General features: G+C 51.0%; 1 protein-coding gene across 2 annotated transcripts; it reads left to right on the top strand.

Annotated features, from left to right (window-relative positions):
• Window positions 1-2,107: 2,107 nt before the first annotated feature.
• Window positions 2,108-9,338, top strand: ppp1r3aa (protein phosphatase 1, regulatory subunit 3Aa). Of its 2 annotated transcripts, none has more exons than XM_080022123.1 (4): window positions 2,108-2,992; window positions 3,934-4,007; window positions 4,113-4,210; window positions 5,502-9,338. In XM_080022123.1, the coding sequence occupies exons 1-4, from the start codon at window positions 2,205-2,207 to the stop codon at window positions 8,685-8,687; spliced, it is 4,146 nt and encodes a 1,381-aa protein (XP_079878249.1). In that variant the 5' UTR covers window positions 2,108-2,204; the 3' UTR covers window positions 8,688-9,338. The 2 variants fall into 2 exon arrangements, with proteins under 2 accessions (XP_079878249.1, XP_079878248.1); XM_080022122.1 differs by having other exon boundaries at window positions 4,110-4,210.
• Window positions 9,339-9,632: the final 294 nt, after the last annotated feature.

Below are 9,632 nucleotides of genomic sequence, written 5' to 3'. Positions count from 1 at the left end.
CCAATGACACAGAAGTAAATAATCATTTTAACCACTTTTTAATGGTAGCATGCTCTGAACCACCTGGAGTGAGACCTCAGGCACGGGCCTCAGGTTTGGGAACATTAAAACGAAGGGAGCAAATCCTTGTAAAAAAAAAATATATATATATATATATGCAGATAAAACACTTTGTATGTGCATTCATTTAAGTTTTGAAGAAACATTCCAGATCACTGTGTCTGCAGAGTGCAGGATGGACATGACTTTTACGATAGGACAAAAGAGAGTCGTCCACATGATCACATACTGGTAACCACAGGCACAGAACATAATAATAATAATAATAATAATAATAATAATAATTATTATTATTATTATTATTATTATTATTATTATTATTATTATTATTATAATAATAAACAACTTTATTTCAAGTGTTTGAGCCCAACAATTTTGAAAATAATTTGGGCTACATTCCTCGACCCAGGACTTTTACAACGACTGCATTTGCATGGACTAATTCCACACCTTATTGCACTCTATGTTTCTTGCTTTTCATTGCATGTATAAGTTTATCTGCCTAACCCTGCCCTCAAGGTTTCCTCTTTTTTAGTTTGGGACTTGAGTCCTTTATCTTACCTGTTTGGGGGCTTACAGCCCGAGGCGTGTTGGGTGGACTGGGGGTGTCATTAAATTCTGCTGTAAATCCTGTAAAACCCTTTGAGACTGTGATAAAGGGCCATGAGGAAATCTGACTTGGATTTGAAAAGTAGGAAAAAGGCGTTAAACTTTCGATAATTTTATGATTTAATATTCATATTACCTTCACAAAAAGTGAAATACGAAAGTAACAAAGTAACAAAGAATGTATTTTTATCATTTATATTGCATATATACTGTATGTTTACAGTACAAGTAAAACAAATATAAATATATATCGTAAAAAAAACAAATGTACATATATATTTTTTATGCTCCATATGTATATATTGTTTTTGTTTTATATATCACTACAATATATATATATATATATATAAATAAATATATGAATGGCTCATGATTGGTTCTAATATTTATATGTACATACATAAATAATAATTATGTATTTGTAATTATTTGAATAATTTTTTTCTAGTTATAATAACTTTTTATTTGTTTGTTTTTATTTGTATGTATTTATTTATTTTATATTAAAATCTTTAAGTTTTCTCACACCAAAAGTTGTTGTTGCAGGAATTTATGATTCCATCCCAGGCCACCCTGTTCACACAAACCACCAAGACCGCTAAGTTTGGAGGCTAACCCTATTTGTTGATGTAGTTATAAATTAGGGTTAATGTTCATCTGGGAGGAAAGTCATCCGGATCACAAAATAGGTGGTTCTCAAATTTATTTTTAACTAGTTTACTAAGATTTTTTTTTTCAGCTGAATACCCGCTTCTCCGGCATTGGGAGAAAAAAAAGACAATTTACATAAATGATGTACTGTATGTGTTTTTTTTAAACATTATATATAACCATTATTTTTTAACACATTTTATTTTATTTTCGCAGTACACCCCGCAGTACCCCAAAGTACCCCTAGGGGGGAAAGTACCCTATTGGAGAAACACTGGCCTATCGGATATTGGCTGAGTTTTCAAGGTCAGCTGCTGCATGGCTATGGGTGCACCCTTTAAAAACTCACAAGGAAAACATCAGTCATAGCACATACAGGCTAGACACACAAAACAACCACACGTTTTAAAAAGAGAATGAGATACGGAGTTCACTCAAATGTTCAAACGAGTGTGTGTGCCTGTGTGCGTGCGTGCGTGCGTGCGTGCGTGCGTGCGTTTGTGTGCTGTAGCTCCTCCCACTTTCCTGCCCAACTACTGTCAAATAAAGGAGAAAAATAAATACAAATAAAAATAAAAGTTGACCGTTCAACTGCAGGCCGAAACGACCCCCGGGCCACGCGCTGCATTTAATTTCCCTTTACTCTTGCAAGCATATATGTTGGAGGTGTCTTGCCGCGGTCCACGGGCCTATTAATAGGCCTGGCTCAGCCTCACATTGTCCAGCTGTAACCGGACCTCGTCTGCCAAGTCACGTCGCCTCCCTCCTCCTGCAGCCAGAACAGGGGCACTCTCTGCTGTGCCACCCTCCGAGGCAGGCAGGACCAGAGGGCGGACCCGTCTCTTTTATACCCCAAAAAAGCAGAGCGGCCTCTTCGGTCCCCGATGGACGCCCTTCACCCCCGCACCTGGGAGAAGGACGGGGCGACGGCGGTCGGAGAGCGGGAGGAGACGCAATGGAAGGCGCGCGGAGGGCAAGGGAAGGCCCCCTTACCCGCCGGCTCCACGGACGAGGAAACCGAGGAAGAGGAGCCGGAGCCGGAGCCCCCGGCGACGGTCAGGAGGAAGGTGTCGTTTGCGGACGCCTTCGGCCTCGACCTGGTGTCCGTCAAAGAGTTTGACAACGCCAACGTCACGGCGCCGGACCCTGGCGAGGCCCCGGAGGGGCCGGGCCTCCGTCATCCGTCGGAGGACCCCCACATGACCCTCCTGTTCGCGGTCCCCTCCTCTGCGGAAGAGCTGGACCAGAGGCTGCGGGAGCAGAAGGTGGAGCTGGAGAGCATCGAGCTCCCGCCGGGGACCACCACCCTGCGCGGCACCGTCCGGGTGGTCAACCTCTGCTACAGCAAGTCCGTGTGGGCGCGGTTCACCCTGGACGGCTGGCGGAGCCACTTCGACCTGCCGGCCGAGTACGTGCCGGGCGGCAGCGACCGGGAGACCGACCGCTTCACCTTCAGCTACGCCCTGGCGCCTGCGTTCGACGGCGGGGCGACCAGGGTGGAGTTCTGCCTGCGCTACGAAACGACGCTGGGAACCTTCTGGGCCAACAACAAGGACCTGAACTACGTGCTGTTCTGCCACCGGAAAGCGCACGCCAAGGAGGCGAAGGAGGCGGTGGAGCGGGAGGAGGGCAGCGGCCGCAGGAGCAAGAGGAGCTGCCTCAAGGTGGACAGGTGAGGGGACCCTGCAGGCGGCTCCGGTTTGAGGAGTGAACACGTGGGCTCATTTCGCCGGTCGGTGAAAAAAAAAAAAAAGGGTGGAAGGCGTCCATGAAAATCTCCCATAACATTCTGACTCAGACATCTCCCGATCCCACCTTAAATCCGCCTGAGCGTTTACAACTGGGCCAAACTGCCCGGCAACCTTCACTGGATTACCGAGCGTTGTGGGCACATCCACGGCGGGCCGGCGGCTCGATCTCTAATTGTCACGGTTGGGATTGGGACGTCGCTGGAAAATTGCCGGTGGAGCCGGCAGAGCGGCAAAAAGCCTCAACGTAATCCAAATAGGCCGTGGGTAGGCGCATCGCTCCCAGAAAAGGCGATTATTATTGTCCTTGTGCCGGATTATTGCCAAAGAAAGAGATGTTTAGAAAGTGGCTGAATCCAGACACCCGGGTGGACATGCGGAACGCTGCAGAACACCCTTGAAAGACGCGGAACTTAATGAGGAAGCCAGAAATGGCCCCCCGCTGTCTTTTCAGATGTGAAATTCGACGGCCGTCCTCTCCCTAAAGGGAGTGTGTTTGGACGCTGTGTTTGGACGGAGCAGCAGCTGTGTTGTTTACATTGCGCTGCCGTGCAACCTCCCGGCGCCGGGCGGCGTGGGCTCCGCGGACCGGGTTCCCGGCCAGCTTTCCATGACGTCTAATGTACGGCAGCGCCCGGCGAGCGTTCGGTGTCCTCTTTGGCACAAATCCCCAAAAAAACCCTCCCCCCGTCCTTTTGTTGCTAAAATCAGCTGACTGAACTGGCAACCATATGTTTATACCTCATATGTTTATATATATATATATATATATTTATATTTTTATATATAGTCATAATAAAATATCATAAGAACAACAATATTGATGAGATGAAACACTTTATTCGCATTATTATTTCCACCCTAGGAAAAAGCAGAGGTCAGAGGTCAGGGCAAAGGAAAGGGCCTTCGAAGCCGATGAGAAAGCAGCAACCGTCGCAGGTTTGTACTGATTGTACTTTGGCACGAGGCACGCTTCTTTTTCCCGTGCCCACCGGACCTGGCGCTCGGGCTTGTCCGACTCGATCGCCGTTTGTTTTTCAGAAGCAGCGGCCGCTTACAGAGCGAGGGTCCCCGGCCGAAAGAAGGTGACGGACGGCGCGGACACACCCTCCCCGTTACGACGCGAAGAACACAAGCCTTTGGTGAGATTGAGCGTATTCTTTCACGAGCGGATCAGTTCATTCACATGTGGGCATTTTCCTGGAACCCGCACTGCAGCTCAGAGCGTCGCTGCGTTTCAAATCTGGTTCTGATGTTTTACTCGTTATCCATCATGAATCACTCAAATGTTAGCACGCAGCCTTTCTCCCTCTCGTCCGCGGACGCACAGGGTTGTACAGTAATTGGTGTTGACCTCCTCCTATGAATCTGGGTGAGAGAGAATGCCAATTTCACCATAAAAAAAGCGAGTATCCACATCCGGCCCGTGAGACAATTTAATGTGATACGTGGTGATAATATATTGATAAATCTCAATAAAATACATCATTAGAGGTATTTCTAACAGCATTACGTCGGTTTTCCCTTCAAGTTCAACACGGCCCCCCTGGGAGACGACAACCTGGCCAGGGGCCCCCGGGTCATTTCAGTTTGAGATCCCTGCTTGAGGTCAAGGGGTTTGGATCTGAACCTAGAAACACAGTGTTGTCTTGCTGATAGCGGTTTACAAACATCTACATTTAAAGCAAATTTGGTGGAAAATGTCATCCTCATTTCCCATCACGACTTAGAAGCATTCAGATATGAATTATGTCATGATATTATATCAGTTATGTCAGTTAAGAGTCGAGAGAGTAATTGAAGTGTATCAAGGTACAAATGATAAAAACACGTTGATGCAATTCATCAAATTAAGTACATATTAGAGGTTTTTGTACAAAAAAAATTCTGAAATACGTTCACCAAAAACGTTATTAGAATTTAATAAAATCAAACGCCATCAGCTGAGGCACGCAGCCCTGAGTCTATTTGCGTGCACTGACTCGCTAAGACATGTAGACTGTAACATACCGTTCCCTACTGTACAGCTTTCCACGCGTGCCTCAGTCACTTGACATTGGAGTGCCGGCCCCACGTTCTCCAGAACGGCCCCTGGAATAACTATTAATAAGGAGGCTGCGTCTTGTATTGCGCCGCCACAGCGGTGATGTCAATAAAAAAACAGGTGCGTCGGCTGAGGTTGCGGCAGCGTTGCTCTGCCTTGCGTCAGAACAGTAGCGTTGTCTATCAAAGAAGGCGCCGGGGAGCGGCTCGTGGATGGTTTCCGAGGAACCACGGGGAGATAAAATAATTGCTTGTTGTAGCCCGCACTTGATCCGGTGATATTTTCATGTGGTTTAGGAACCGCGGAAGCTCTGCAGTGTGTTGCCGCAGTGATTCTGCCATAGTTAAACTCCCTGGATCAGTGACATTCTGTGTTTTTTGGATTGACAGGTGGATAGCGTAAGGAACAGACGCAGGGGGACACGTTTGGCCCGTGCGGGCGACTACTTCTCCCAGCAGCCGCAGCAGCAGCCGCAGCAGCAGCCGCAGCGGCGGCAGCGGCAGCGGTGGCTGGACGCCCTCCAACCCCCTTCGGTTGACCCGGGCGTCGCAAGGGCACCCCCTCAGAGCGCGTCGGGTGACCCCGGCAGCTCATTTGCCGACAAGAGCAACCGCGTCCTCACCTACCACCAGATCCCTCTGCTCACGCTGGACTGGAACGGCGAGAGAACGCGGCCGCGGGCCGACGCGGAGGATCCCCGGCGCCGGGAATTCGCGCCGGAAACCTCAGAGGAAAACGACGAGAGCGCGCCGGCGTCGGTGGGCGATCTCTGGGAGTCGTTTCTCAACGGGAAAGATGAGCTCGCCGTCGAGAAACCCTCGGCGCCCGGGGCCTGGCGGGCCTTTCTCAACGGCGCGGGCCGCGAGGCTCGCTTTGGAGTTCCTGAATCGGAGTGGCTGCAGACGGCCACGTCGGTGTCCCCCCCAAAACCAGAAGGAGACCCCCAAAACTGGGACAAAACCACGAACGAGCAGCCTGAGGCGCCCGTCCCTGCGCCCGCGGCGGCGGGGGCTTTCATCCGTTCCCCGGGACACGAGGACGCCGGCGCGACGGCGGCTGACAAATCCCGAAAGTCACCGGAGCGCTCTGTAACGCACACTCCCCGGGAATTTGTCCCCGGGGGGGCGGCGCTGGCGTCGGGCAGCGGCGCTGACGGAGGAACTCAGCGGCGGACGCGAGCGGCGGGGGAGGGGGGAGCCAACGGCGCAACAGTCGGAGGAGCGGGTGGAGGAGCGGAAGAGGAGCCTTTCACGCCCCGCGCAGGCAACTTGATAACAAGCTCCGGGGAGACGGGGACAACGGAGCTGACAGCAATGCCAGAGTCTCAGAATGCCAGCGCCGGCGATAGGATCTCGCAGGGCGCGGCGCCGGACGAGAGTCTCTCCCGCGGCGGGGAAGGAGAGGTTACGGGCAGCTCGCACAATGCGACAGATGACACGCTGGCATTTAGGGAGGCATTCAGAGAGGGGACAAAGGAGGCGGGGAGATGCGAGGCGCTGTCCCCCGCCAGACGAGAAGTGGAGGGAGGCCTCACAATGAGCCGCGCGGCCGTGGGGGCGCGCAGACGGGGCGAGGTATTTAGGCCGCGGGAAACAGAGGAGACCGAGATCCCCCGGAGGAAGGCGGATGAAAAGAGGCGCGAGGAATTCGGGGCGAACCGAACCGGTGAAAGTGCGTTAAAGCACAAAGAGACGCACGAGGATCAGGATGAGGGTGAGGGTGAGGGTGGGGGTGATGGCGGGGCGCGGTCGCAGTGGCGCGCAGATGCATTGGAAGCGCACCAATGGCACGTCGGAGAATTCCAACAGAGCCTAATTAGTGCGAGTGATTTCGGAAAGGCCACGTCGAACGGCTCCTCCAGGGGGGACGAGAAGGAGGCGGAGGAGACACGGCGCGCGCCGTGCCGCCAAGCGCTTCTTAAGGCGGCACGGCCAAATAAAGGGAGCACTTTGCGGGCAAACTCGGGGAAAACAGATCTCCTGAGACAAAAGAGGGACACGTCAATGTTTTTGGGGGAACCTAATTACCAGTCGGGGCCGAACCCGGTGGATAAAGAGCGGCACGTTAAGAGCGACGGAGCAAAGCCGGACTTGCCACGGAGGCTCGCAGAGAGAAACGCGGAAGTGAACTGCGGTGGAATCGGCGTATTAACGTCGAATCGAACGGGGAGCCCGGGTGACGACGAGCCGTCCAACGGCGACCGGGAAGCGGGGAAGGAAACGGACAAAGAGCGCACGCCGGGAAGAGGGGAACCTCGGCTGGAGCGCCTCCGAGCCGCTGTGGTTTTGAGGGGGGACGATGAAGAGGTCGATGGTGTGTGGCGCGGCGCTCACGGAGGCGCGGAGGGCGGACGGGAGGAGCCCGCGGACGGCGAGGCCCGAGAACCGCGGACGAAGCTCCGAACGAGGGTCCTGCCGACGGAGCCCCGCCGCCCACCGGGGATGTCCACAGAGATCGAGGCGGGAGAGAGTCAGAGCGCCGGAGACGAGAGGGGAGGCTCCGGGACGCCGGAAACGGAGGCGACAGGCGGCGGCGAGAGATCTCAGGCGGAGATGGAGAGAACTGCGGCCAAATCGAGAGGAAAAGAGGCGTCGGCGGGAGGCGTCGAGGGCTCGCCGCGAGCGGAATCCGAGGAGCTGCCGTACAATGCGGTCACGGGTGAAATTGCCGCACTCGAGGGGAGAACAGGACCGGGCGTGGAGGAAGCGTTCGCCGGTGGAATTGGCCGGGAATTAGACGACGGGGTTTCGGGAGAGGTGTTCAATTGGGAAGGTGGCGTGGCCGCCCTTGAGGAGGAGGAGGAGGGGAGTATTGAACAGGGAACGGGTGGAGAGCCGGGGGAACTTGACGGTGTGTTTTCCCTCGTAGAGCTACAAAAAGGTGCCAATTTACCCAAAACTCTGAATGAAGGCCCCGGCCAAATCACTATTGTTGACCGCGGCACAAATCAGAGCATTGACTCAGCGGGGAAGATTTCGGGAACGGGCTCCCTCGCTGAATTGCAGAGACATCGAAATTCTGCTGCTATAGCCAAACAACCCACGGGTACCGATGAGGCTCTGGCGGCCCGGAGCAGTCGGCCATCGACCGCCAAAACAGCGCTCACGCTCGCATCTCCCGATCTCAGCGGCACAGCCGTCGATCCAGGAGAGGAGACGACCACCGAGCCGGATATTTCACCAAAGTTGCATCAGAAACCGCCCGCGACGGCGAAGCATCAGGGAAGCCTCAACAAGCCGAGAAAAAGATCCGCCTCTTACCAGGAGATATTTGAGGATTTCGCCGCCGCCCGCTACGAGCGGTTCAACCAATCGCCGGCCTCGCCCCAGGAGGGATACGGGAAGTCCTCCGTGGGGGAGGCCGGCGGCGCGGGCGTCCTGGTGTGGTGCGGCGTCTTCTGCTCCCTCGGCGTCGTGACCAGAACTCTGGCCTATGTCGCCCTGGTCGCCGTGTTCCTCGTCACCGCTCTCCTGTACGACCTCCCAGAATGCCTTGCTCTCTACGTCCTGTCGCTGTGCTGGTTCTGCCGCCAGTGGAGGCGGCAGCGGGCCTCAGCGGCCAAGGAGATGGAGTGAAACGTGTAGATGTGCGTATGGTGTTGTGTTTGATAACAATGGTGATGTTATGAAACGGTCTTTTTTAACTTAGATGATTTAAGCACTTTTGCTTCACATGAGATTTTTTTTTTGTTGAAAATCTGATATGTAAGCCGATAAAATTTGATAATGTGTATAATAATTTATTATTATTATTATTATTATTATTAATAATAATAATAATAATAATAATAATACTAATAATAATAGTAATTCTAACCATTATAATAAGAAATATTATGATTACATTTTTGTAATGTGTGTAGAGAGTTGTGCTGGGTTTATGGGCCCAATTTACAGTATATAAGATAACTTGACACTATGCACCAAATACATCAAACACTGTGTTTTAATTCCAAACAATATGAAGGATGCTCATTTCAACTGGACACTAGAGTTTTGAATTATTTAGCTGTTCTTGCTTTTCCTCAATAAAAAAAAAAACACTCAAAATCAACAATTCCAACCTTTTATTTGGTCTCATCGGAAGTTAAAAATAAACTAAATAAATCTGAAAACTGAAAGGAATAAAACATAATGTGACTGACAAATGTTTTGTGATGGGGATGTCACAAGAAAAAATATATATATATACTGTATATATATTGTTTTTCTAACACTGACTGACTGAACACACTTAAATAACACATCATTCATTTATTTCCTTCTTGACAAGTGAATAAATAAATTGATCAAGAAATAAATGATTAGAATAAATCGAGTCACCTGAACCACTACCAACACAGGGAAATAATAAAAAGTATGATGTGTTGAGATCACTGCGAAGCCATTTTTTATTTTATTTTTTTCCCATTTCAAAAAGCCCTTCGGAAGGTCGGCGGCACCTTGTCCTCCTGCTTTTATGTAATCGAATTCAACACGTTACGTGTGCGACCAAATTGATGGTTAAATGTCAGCCTGGCC

Source organism: Zeus faber, assembly GCF_960531495.2.
Source record: "Zeus faber genome assembly, chromosome: 21".
Classification (NCBI taxonomy): Eukaryota; Metazoa; Chordata; class Actinopteri; order Zeiformes; family Zeidae; genus Zeus; species Zeus faber.
Note: the sequence above shows the minus strand (reverse complement) of the source record. Positions and strands in the feature narration are given on the sequence as shown.

Excerpts from the sequence above, each read along its gene's own strand:
- ppp1r3aa (XM_080022122.1), top strand. The coding sequence starts at position 2,205 with ATGGACGCCCTTCACCCCCGCACCTGGGAGAAGGACGGGGCGACGGCG. Across the intron at positions 2,993-3,933 it reads AGCTGCCTCAAGGTGGACAG|GAAAAAGCAGAGGTCAGAGG; the intron begins GTGAGGGGACCC and ends TTTCCACCCTAG. Across the intron at positions 4,211-5,501 it reads GCGAAGAACACAAGCCTTTG|GTGGATAGCGTAAGGAACAG; the intron begins GTGAGATTGAGC and ends TTGGATTGACAG.